General features: G+C 35.9%; 1 protein-coding gene across 3 annotated transcripts in view; it reads right to left on the minus strand.

Annotated features, from left to right (window-relative positions):
* LOC311090314 (cyclin-dependent kinase-like 1) overlaps positions 1–6,729 on the minus strand; it is a gene marked incomplete at its 5' end in the record, with an annotated part of 116,547 nt that extends 109,818 nt beyond the window's left edge. The window contains 5 exons of one of the 3 annotated variants that reach the window (XM_084125566.1): positions 571–771; positions 3,725–3,815; positions 4,830–4,902; positions 6,328–6,446; positions 6,541–6,708. In XM_084125566.1, coding sequence (XP_083981692.1) covers positions 571–771; positions 3,725–3,815; positions 4,830–4,902; positions 6,328–6,446; positions 6,541–6,708 — 652 coding nt within the window. Of the gene's footprint in view, positions 1–570; positions 772–3,724; positions 3,816–4,829; positions 4,903–6,327; positions 6,450–6,540 lie in introns of all 3 variants that reach the window. The other 2 variants (XM_084125565.1, XM_084125567.1) reach the window with 2 other exon arrangements.
* Between the last annotated feature and the right edge of the window lie 5,046 nt (positions 6,730–11,775).

The raw sequence follows: 11,775 nt of genomic DNA on the forward strand, positions 1-11,775 counted from the left end.
CAGCCAGGTGTACTTGGCTATGGAAACAAAATTCCCCTCCATCTTTCAATGCATTTCTGCGAGATGTAATAAGCTTCATTAATTTGAAAAAAAAAAAAGTTCATTATCTTTTTTTCTAAAATATGTAGTAGGGATGGGACGATTACTGGTTTCACTATAAACCACGATAAAATGTACTGACGGTTAGTAATATCGTTTAAAATTTAATTATCATTAAAACCGTGTTTGATTATCACGATTTTAGATCCTGTCCAGCCAGCAACAGTCTGACGCAGGCTCAGCGCGCAATGTTGTTGTTTTTTTATTCAAGAAGGAATTGCGGAAGGCAGTGACCGTGCTCAGGAGATTTTTCAGCCTTTTAAGAGAACCAATTCTGAGGTGTGGTCATATTTTGGCTTTAACAAAAGTCCTGAGGCAAACTTAATCGAGGATGGAAAACAATCGTTCAGAAAAGATGATCACAACAATATTATCAAACTCTGTAAAAAATAAATCAACTCGGATTTAATTTTCAATACAATTATTAAACTTTAAACACACAAACATTCTCCTTTCTTTCTCTTTTAGTACCCAGCGTTTGTCGAATAAGGTGCAACTGATCCACGTCAGAACGTCCTGGCCAAAGAGGATTTCCAGACAGCAGCTCAGCAAAGACACAACCAAGGGCCCAGACATCAACTGGGGGACCGTACTGAGTGTCTCCGACCAAGAGCTCTGGGGCCCGGTACCATCGTGTGGCCACATAATCAGTGTAATCATCACCTGGACCAGCTGTTTGACACAAACACACACACACACGCACGCACGCACGGCTTTTAACAAATTGGGGAACTTACATAGACTTTTATTGTTTTTATTAACAGCTAGTTCTAAATACTATAACCTAACCCACATCATAACTATGAAGGACTAAAAATGACAGAACGAAAAATAAATAAATAAATAAATAAATAAAAGTAGAAATAAATAAATAAATGCAGAAATAATAGTGAAAATAAATACATTTTGGTAATATAAATGGCTATTTCTGTATTTTTACATGTATTTATTTATTTATTTATGCATTTCTATATGTATTTATTTATGTATTTATACATTTATTTATATATTTATGTATTTATATATTTATTTATATATTTATATATGTATTTATTTATACATTTATTTATTCCTACATTTATTTATTTCTGTATTTCCACATTTCTACATTTATTTATTTCTGTATTTCCACATTTCTACATTTATTTATTTCTGTATTTCCACATTTCTACATTTATTTTTCCCTGCACATGTATGCTAATTGACCAATGGCTAAGCCACACCCCCAAACGCGATGAGCCAATCACAGTACGCATAGCTAACCCAATACACTCGGACACAGTGTTGCCAACTTGGCGCCTTTGTCGCTATTTTTAGCGACTTTTCAGACCCCTTTAGCGACATTTTTTCAAAAAAGCGACTAGCGACAAATCTAGCTACTTTTTGGACAAACCGTCACACACCTCTCTCTGCATCTACCCTGTTAAGTGAATGGCGCAGCAGCACGGCAGCTGACAGACGTGAATGAGCAGTGTTGTTTCCACGGACTTATCACTTATCTTTTGTTTTATATTTAAATAATTTAGTTTGACCATTTTATTTTATTACTTGTGCTTATCACTTGTAGCCTAATACTCACTATCACAGTGCGTTAGTTCACCCAGTTCCCGAACTCTCTCAATTCAGATAATTTTACACATATAAAAAAATAGTCATTCAACAGCTACTCATTCTATTGTCTGACAAAAAAATATAGTAAATGAGAACAGCTTTATTGGACATTCGGCTATATTATATTATATTATATTATATTATATTATATTATATTATATTATATTATAGGCTAGTATAGGCTATTATATTATATTATAGCATGTTATATTAAAATACAGTATGTGACCATGATTTTAACGAGAAAAAAACATTAGGCAGGCAGAACGCAAGTACGCCGCGATGACGTCATGAATATGCTAATTGACGTATGACGTCATCTAGCGACATTTAGCGACTTTTAGTGGAGGCGTTAACTACTTTCCTTTGAAAATAGTTGGCAACACTGCTCGGACATTCTCTGCTTGCTTAGTTCCTTGTCCATTGCAATGCATTGCGGTTATCAGTTTTCATTCGTTTTTATGTTTTTTCTTGTCATTTTGGCTTTTAAACAGCGTGTGTGTGTGTGTGATTTTGGTTGGGTGACAGTTGTAGGTTACAGTTTGACAAGAGTTTACAGTTTGACAAAAGCACAATGTTGTGTTTTACACAAATATAAGTAGGCTAAACACTTTGCAGTTTTAATTATGTCCTGTATGAACAAAATGGAGTATGTTTTTATGTTTCCACTGTTCGATCGCGCCCGCTCTCTGACACACACACACACACACACACACACACACACAGAGAGACACACAAACACACACACACACACATTCCAGCAATGCAATCTTGACATCGCAGCCTGTTCATTATTCTGCGCTCACACCAAACGCGAATAGAGCGTCAAATTCGCGCGTATCCGCGTCTAGTTCGACGCTTGAACATTTTGAATCCAAAGCGAATAGGACGCGCGTATAAAGCGAGCGTTTGAAGCGAAATAGCACCAAACTATAACGTTTACACTGTGAACTGTAAATCTTTGTTCTGGAGCTGAAGCTTATCGACCTTCTCAACAATAAAATTATTAATATAACCCTCCAATGCATATTTAAGGCCCTTTTGGTGACATCGAGATGATATATAATCTTTCTGTCTCCAAAAAATCATCAATTGCCTCCTGTGAAATCTCCTCTGCCAAAGCGCCTGTTACCGAATGTTGACTGTTTGTCCGAGTGAGTGGAGGGGGCATGGCTTAGCCATTGGTCAATTAGCATACATGCGCAGGGAAAAATAAATGTAGAAATGTGGAAATACAGAAATAAATAAATGTAGAAATGTGGAAATACAGAAATAAATAAATGTAGGAATAAATAAATGTATAAATAAATACATATATAAATATATAAATAAATAAATATATAAATACATAAATATATAAATAAATGTATAAATACATAAATAAATACATATAGAAATGCATAAATAAATAAATAAATACATGTAAAAATACAGAAATAGCCATTTATATTACCAAAATGTATTTATTTTCACTATTATTTCTGCATTTATTTATTTATTTCTACTTTTATTTATTTATTTATTTATTTATTTTTCGTTCTGTCATTTTTAGTCCTTCATACATAACTATCTGTAGTTTAGCTAATAAAAAAAAAAACTTTATTTACTTTACTTTTATACTGTTATTTACAAATGGACATCCCCAAAAGGCAGTTTTGGGAGCAATTGTCATGTTTAGCTTACTTCTGGGTACAAATTTGTGCCCAAAACCTGGTTAAGTAGCTACACATGCACAGATTCAGAATTACATGTACATCATACAGAAAGGATTACAACATGCTGATGGATAGACCTTGTGTTAGCCTATAGTAACAATACACTGAAACTCAAGGATGATGTAAGCTGACCCTGACTGGCTGACTGCACCTGTGAGGCTTCACGCTGCTCTGAAAGTATGCTCAGGACGCATGACAGCTGATATAGGACCGAACATATAAATAAGTCATTAATGAAGTGAAGATGCTAAATGCACATAAATGGCTAAAGAGTGTGTGAGCTAGACAAAGTCACTTACTGAGGATGCGAGCAAAGCCAAAATCACATAGTTTGATCACACCAGTCTTGGTCAGAAGAATGTTCTCTGGTTTTACGTCCCGGTGAATACACTAGTATACACACACAAAGAGTGACACTGTCAGAGATACATACACAAAATACACATACACTACTACAAGGCAGGGATTTGTAAAAAGACAATTTCTTTCTAAAAAAAATATAATTAATATCTTACCACAGGCAATAGAACCGATCTAGCAACAATCTAGCACAATGAGTGTCATTCCCTTGTGTCCGAATATGCCTATTTTATAGTTTTCAAAAAGCAGTATCTGAACTGTGTCCAAATTCATAGTATTCATGACTTACTACTTCCACCAAGATTCTGAAGTGTGCATTCAATGGACATTACAATCCCATGATGAGGCAATAGGAGACCATTTGTAAATGCATGGAAGCTGCACATATGACGTGGTAGGTCACATGACAATATGGCAGTTGTAGTAAGGATTGCATTCATATTATATGTATCCATACCTAGTAAGTTCTTCATCAAATGTAATACTCTGACAGTTTCAGACACAGCGACTGTACGTAGTGCACTGTGCATGCTGCATGTCATTTTCCAATTAAGATCCATATTCTGTTTAAGAGTTTGTTTTTAATACAATGTTTTCATGTTTCACAGCTAGTCATATTCCTATATACGTAAGCAATATCACCGTAAAAGTTGAATAAACAAAAAGTTAATATTGAGTAACTTAAATTTTAGATAAATTTTGCAGCTATTTTGGCTATTGTTCCTGTATGAATCAATGATTCGCTTATTACACACACACACACACACACACATACACACACACACACACACACACAAACAAACAAACAAACAAACACTTGTTGCCTCCTACTGACATGGCATATCATAACTTGCAGAAAGAGCCACTGAAAAATCTTTACATTAAAACGCACGGAAAGCCTGGTGTAGGTCATGAAGACTGAAAAAATTTGTCTCCTCATTCCTCCCAAAAGGCTCTTTAATAGTGCAACCTTTCACAGTTGCCTGTGGAAGTCATAACTGACACACATTGGTAGGCTAAAAAAGAGAGGCTGGGCATACTGACATTGTGTTTGTGACAGAAGTTCACAGCTTGTAGAGTTTGCCACACAATACTCTTAAGTTGTGCCTCAGGAACCCTGAAGAGAGAAAAAATGACAAATGTTTATATAAAGACCAAGAAACAAAAATCAACTATATGGCATTTTCACACCTGGGTCATTTGTTCTGGAACCTGATGCGTTTTCTCCCTTAGTTCGGTTTGTTTATGCATATATGAACACAGAAATCGCGCTCAGATCCGCACCAAAACAATTGCACCAAAATCGCCTGACTGAGGTGGTCTCAGCCCGATTGGAAACAAAGATTGGGGCGGTTCAGTTGAGGTGAGAAAGCATTCAGACCCAATGGACCAACAAACCAAGCGGTATCATATTTCATAATGGGAAATGTGTTATATAAAAAAATTTAATAATACATTTATACATATACATTTGAAATATAATTAAATATATTTAATTTATCAGTAAGAGCGGGAATGGCAGCTACATTCATTTGTGTGTTTGTGTGCATCTCAACAGCTACAGATAAAGCCACAATAAGCTTGCAGAGCGAACTTGTCAATACATCTTGATGGATGACACAGAAGAAACTATGACCAATAAAAGGACAGTTTTACTCACATGTGACTTGCAAAACATTTTGGTACGCTCTGAATTGTTGTCATGTGAAAGCGAACTAAGAAGAAATTGCAACATTGTAACAAATTAAGTCTCTGTATCGGAAAAGGAAAATGCAGGTCTGAAAATGCCCTTAGATTTTCCTGATTAAACATTTTTGGCATTCTGTAGTTGGCAGGATCTAACAACAGTTAAATTCTCTTGTTCTCTAAAGATCATTGCAGCTCCCATATATCTGTAGTAACCATGGGCATGTAGTCCCTGGCAACCAGTTCCTTTGTTTTCAAGAGAAGCTAAGGTTACGACTGAAAGGCCTTCTGGGAAAGAGAGAGAATGCTGGGCAGCCACAGCCTTTGTGGCCTGACCAGCTTAAGAGCTTTGAAAAACAAGACTGTTGACGAAAAAACGCTATAGGTCAGATCAGGAATCGATTACTTTATGAAAAGTGGGCATTTCAGTTCGTGAGAGAGGAGGTGTTGAAAAGGAAGAGAGCTTGGTGAAGTTGAAAGGAAAGTTGATTCTAGGGTGGGACAAGTTATTATGAATGCAAGATTACAAAGGCAAACATTTTTGCAATGAGAATACAGTAGAATCATAATAGGGACAGTTCTAATTTCATGTTGATTTTAGAGATAACAGTATAAACATATGAAATTGTATAACCGTATATGAAATTTGGTTGATTTTATTGCGTTGGTCATTGAATATGGGAGTAAAAGGTAACGGTAAGAAAAAGGAAAGAAAAGTTCAAAAGGAGAAGAGAAACACAAGATAATCTTCTATAGGGGCCAAATATCTTAAACCATAATTATTGAAGTTGCTTTATTTTCCTTTATGTCATTTTTAAGATTTAGATTTTTTTTTAATGAGGAGAATATGACTGACCCTCTGGGGTGCTTGTCCAGTTCATTTAGAACAGTTTGCTCACAGAACTCAAAGACCAGATGAAGGCGTCTCTTTCTCCTGAAGACCTCAAGCAAATTCACCAAATTCACATGCTTCAACTGCTATATGGATAAAAATGGAAATGTTTATGTATAATTGTGCAAATGTTTAAATCAATGCAAAAGCAATCTCTATATCTACCATCTACTGTACCTTCAGCATGCGGATTTCTCTCAATGCGATCTTCTTGATGACTGGATCATCTTCAGACTCTACAAATTTTTTAATGGCCACTATCTGACCTGTGTCCCTGTGTCTGCATTTGAACACAACTCCATACGAGCCCTCGCCGATCTTAGCCAGTTTCTCATACTTATCCATCTCACAGAGATCATGAAGGGCTACATACTGCAAACAAACAAACAAACAAACAAACAAACACACAAAGTCATATGGTGTGATGACAGATGACAGAATTTTAATTTCTGGGAGAAACACTATGGGCCCTATATTAACGATCTGAAACGCAAGTATCAAACGCAAATCTTTGTGGGCGGATCTCGGGCGCTGTTGCTATTATACCGGCGGGATAAATGACTCTTGCGCCCGACGCAAATCTAAAATGGGTTGGTCTGAAGTCGCTTCATTACTCATAGGTGTGGTTTGGGCGTAACGTGAAATAAACCAATCAGAGCGTCATCTCACATTCCCTTTAAGAGCAGGCGCGCTTGTTCCATGGTGGATTTGCCAGGCGCGCGCCAGGAACGGTTCACAGCCGAGGAGACCAACGTTCTCGCCAGGGCCGTAAAAGACAGAGAAGTGACACTGTATGGGGATGGGAGAAACCCACCCAAAAATTAGCTTCGGTTAAACAGGCATCTAATAATTTGGGTAAACGTGTAAGCTAGATTTATGCCTATTTTTTCACATCTTCATGGACACCACAATGATTTCCCTTGTGTGGTAATATCTTTCCTTGTAATTATGTATGGTTTGCAAAAATGGGAACTGCTGCGTCTGTGTAGATGAGAGAAGCAAAAGCACAAAATTCTCTAGAATATAATTCTGTGGTGCAGATTTGTTTTCACTGACCCTGCTGAAGGTAAACTTGTGAATTAGAATGGAGTAGGGAGTGAGCGGGGCACAAACACGGGGCTAGTTGTAACACACATGGTTTAAAACCTTCCACACATGCCAGCATGATAAATCTTAGTGTATATACTAGTTGCCCTATCAACACTATATAGTGATAAAATTGCGCCAAAATCTTTGGAAGATATCACTGAACATTTATTTAACCATAGCTAAAGTAAATTTCTAACTGAAGTTGATTTTTTCATCTCAGTTTTTAGTGTTTATATACAATGAGACAAATCTGTTATTATTTTAATCTCCAATTTGTTATTTAGCAGTTTAGATAGTTGTTTACTCCTTATCTAACCAACTTTTAAATCCAAGCTGCGCAGGTGGGGCATGTTGTAACACTGCGTTACAATGTGCCCCAAGTAGAACTATGCTATTCTAGGATGTTAGTGATATAATTCACATTAACAACTTTTATGAATTCTATTGAGAAACCATGAGAAAGAGGTGAATAAAGACTGGGAATCAATGTTCAGAAATTATTAAATATTATATATTTAAATATTAAATATTATTATATTTATCAAACTCAAAAATTTGTTTAATTTTAATTATTAAAAAAAATCCATTATTTTATATTAAAAAGTTAATAATTGCATTTAATTGACTAAATATTTTAGTTTGTCTTGTAATTTTTTCGAGATCAGATAACATTTTAAGCTGTCATATGGTCATGTGTCAAATCATGTGGGAAATTAATGTGGGAAAAAATTTATATTCTGAAACCTAAGTAGATAAACACAAACTGAGAAAGTCAAAAAGTGTTAGGTTGTGCCCCGCTCTCCCCTATCCACATAAGTTTGCATGTGTTTATTTTTTGCTGATGTATAACCTGATATCCAATCTTTTTTTAGATACATTTTTTTTTCTTGAATAAAACAGTTAATTTAGATATTATCTGACAAAACAGTACAGTGTATGCTAATATGATCAATTACAATAGTAATAAAATTACATTGAGTATTTCCAAAACTATTAAAATAACACAAATAAAGCACATGTTGGCTATTAGTAGGACTATTACCTATTTTAAAGCAACTTTAGTTGCGTTTGCATATTTATATACACTGTAATGTAGTTTGTCATCCAGAGGGCATTGGGAAAAAATACGTTTTTTTTTTTTCATGTTCTGTCTATTTAATGAATACCAAATTAAATATTTATGAGAAGGATTTTTAAATAAAAACATGCTGCTAAAATCGCAATATGAGCTAAAATGTAAATGTGATTTAAAAGCACAATCTACGTTGCTTGGTCACCTTACCTTACCTGAGGAATGACTCGTATAAATTACAAAGCTTTTCTCTTCTCCTCTTCGTTAAGGAATAACAGTTCTTCCTCTTTGACTCTGAACATCATTTCAATGTTTAATACAGTCGCAAGTTTTCTTCATGAGCTAAAAACACGCAGTTCGTTTAGTTTAGTGCCTGCACTAACTTTCCTGAGGCATTGTCTTCGTGAAAGCTCCATCCTAGTAGACATAAGCATTCATTCCTCTAGATCAGTGACAATTTATGGAAATGTCACCGGAGAGTCGTCGATTTGTTCACTCATTTGAGTCCTTTTAGAAGTGTTCTTACGCACAGACGATGTGATGACAGTAACAAGAACTGTTGGCTGCACCTCAATGTCTCATCCACGGCACGTAGCTAGCGGCTCTGAGCTCAGTGAGAAGGTGTAAGTGATCACTGACAGCAACACAACCCTTCCACCTCTCCGTGAGGCTCGTATATGGTTTTTGTGGACGTTGATTGTGCACTGGGGCTCTATAATAGCTCTATAACGTTACATTACACTTATTTACATTTCTTGTGTCCTCTATCATGGATTAAAGTCAAACTGGGGTTTAAGGCCACAAGGGGGTGTTAGAGGTCCACAGAAAATTCTATGAGGAAAAAATATATTTAGGGGCCAAGCCCTAAAAAAGGGCGTAAGCCCCTATTGTATCCGTTTGTTTTCTTATTATTATTTTTCCCGAATGGGAGTCAATGGCAGCCCTATTAACGGTTTGCATTCACCCGCCACAACAGGAATTCTGGAGAGAGATCTTCAAGTCCTATAAAAGTATCTATTAAGAGGTCCTATTAATCCTGACCCCTTAATAGCTATTGTCTATATTTGATGCTAACATGAGTTTAAACACCACAGCAATTTTTAGTGTAGCAGTAAATGTGGGAAATTTTAAGAAATAACAGTTACTGAGTAAATCCATAGTATTGTTAATGTTAGTATATTTAGTAGTTTACCTAATATAAAGTCTGACATCTTTATAATATCACAATTATTATTTTTCGCACACCATATAACAGTCTATTGGTGCATTCTTCCAATGCATACATTTATTGTGTGTGGATTTGTTGTGTGCATTTCTATACTGATGTGTGCCTGTGTGGTTCTGTTTCAACTGTTGATGTAAATCCTTCTAATCCATGTCAAAGTTTCTGTTATAGGATGAGATCTCTCAATTAGAGAGCTGTAATTCCATTTTACCAGTAACAGTTTCAAATAGAGGGCTCTCTAATTCCAACAGAAACAATTCAATTAAAGAGCTCTTTACAAATACACAATTAACAAATACATAGGTTAAAGGTCTTTTTTTCCCCCTTTTTTTAAAGAAAAATTCTAGGGTCAGAATGATCAGAAGGACTATAGCTACTTTGATACTTTCATGAGCACAATGGAAATAATCACACACAGGACCATGTTCTGATTCACAGTCCAGTTTGAGTTTGTGGGATCAAAAGTGCATGCTGGTGCCAGCTAGCGATCTCTCTGTTTTGGAGCCTGGTTTCCTTGGCTTCAGTTTGTGAGAAAGATCACAGGTCAGTGTTGGCTGTACCCACAAACACAAATGGTGTTGGACAGAGTTAGACCTTGTCCTACAGTAACCTGATGTAACATTACATTTAGATATTTGATATAGAGAAGCCATAGCATGGGGTTTTAGGAAATTGTGAATTTCTGGAAAGAGAAACAAACTTTCTTTCTAAGAAAGAGTATTTTGTAGTAAAACTAATATTTTTTTTCTGTGGTTAAAACACTTCATCCTATTTCAACATGCCGAGATGCATACAAGTATGGTAATACTAGTGTGACTTCCTGAGTAGTAAACACTAGGATATAACTCTGGTGCTTTCAAAGATGTTTTGAGCAGTCTGATGTGGTGTGGCTATCTGTTTATCTGACCAGTGGAAGATAAACAGATAGCCATTATTAGCCATTAGATAGCCATTGTTCATTATTAGCCATTAGATAGCCATTGTTCATTATTTTTTATAGTTTTTCATTTGGTGGCAGGCCAGTATAAATAGTAGTAATAGGTATTTGAAATTGCATGAATTTACTGTCAAGACTTGAAATCAGCAGATTATTTAACTGCTCTTCAGGTCCACAAGGGGGTGCCAGACACACATGAAAATGGATGCTGTCAAAAATTGAAGCTGCTTTATTTTATGAGAAATAGTCTCTTTATACCTATGTCTCTATACCTTCCTAAAACTCAGAAAACACAATATGTGAATCTGTTTCACTTTCTGACATTTAAAACAAATCAAAGAAAATCCAAATGAAAATGAAATGTTATGGATGCTTTGTGGAAATGCATGATGGAATTCCTTTCCAGCAAAGTATACTATACTGTAGATTCCCTTTAATCAAGCAGTGAGATTATCGGAGAACATGCAAATAACTGTTTTTTAGAGAGTGTTGTGCAGGTTGAATAATTAAAATAAACAATTCTGTTAAGGTGCAAGCTACTTCAGCTCTTTCAGTACAGAGAGGACATTGTTATTAAAGAAAAAATCGTGATGTTCCTAAAAAATGTCTAATGCTCAAGCAAGCCAAATGTGGATTTGGATCACATCTGTCTAATATTTCAGCTTCACATCTATTTAATGACAATCAAGAGGCCAGAAAATAAACAGCAAAGTGAACATCAGCTCACCGCATTACATAAATGTGGCCTTCATAACAGTGTTCAGTTGTGCAGCTTGTCGGGATTCAGGTTGGGAGTGTGTTTGTATAATAGAGAGCATTCCAGTGTGCCTGTCATCATCTTACCTTGGCACTCATTTAATAAGGTGTGTGGTTAGTTTGGCCAGACATTAGTGTCATGCCCATGTTATTGAACTGTCTGTCCTTTCACTGTGTATTTTTGTGTATGTGTGTCCCCCAAAAGCTGCAAAGGGCTTCCTGGCCAGTATAAGAGAAGTGCTGTGTGAGGAGCAGATTTGAGAGAGTCTGTTAGTCTCATTTCCTGGGCGGAGAGTTCTCGGCTCTATAGTGAAGCAACAGCAACCCGAAAAC

Source organism: Abramis brama, assembly GCF_963993115.1.
Source record: "Abramis brama genome assembly, chromosome: 10".
NCBI classification, from domain to species: domain Eukaryota; kingdom Metazoa; phylum Chordata; class Actinopteri; order Cypriniformes; family Leuciscidae; genus Abramis; species Abramis brama.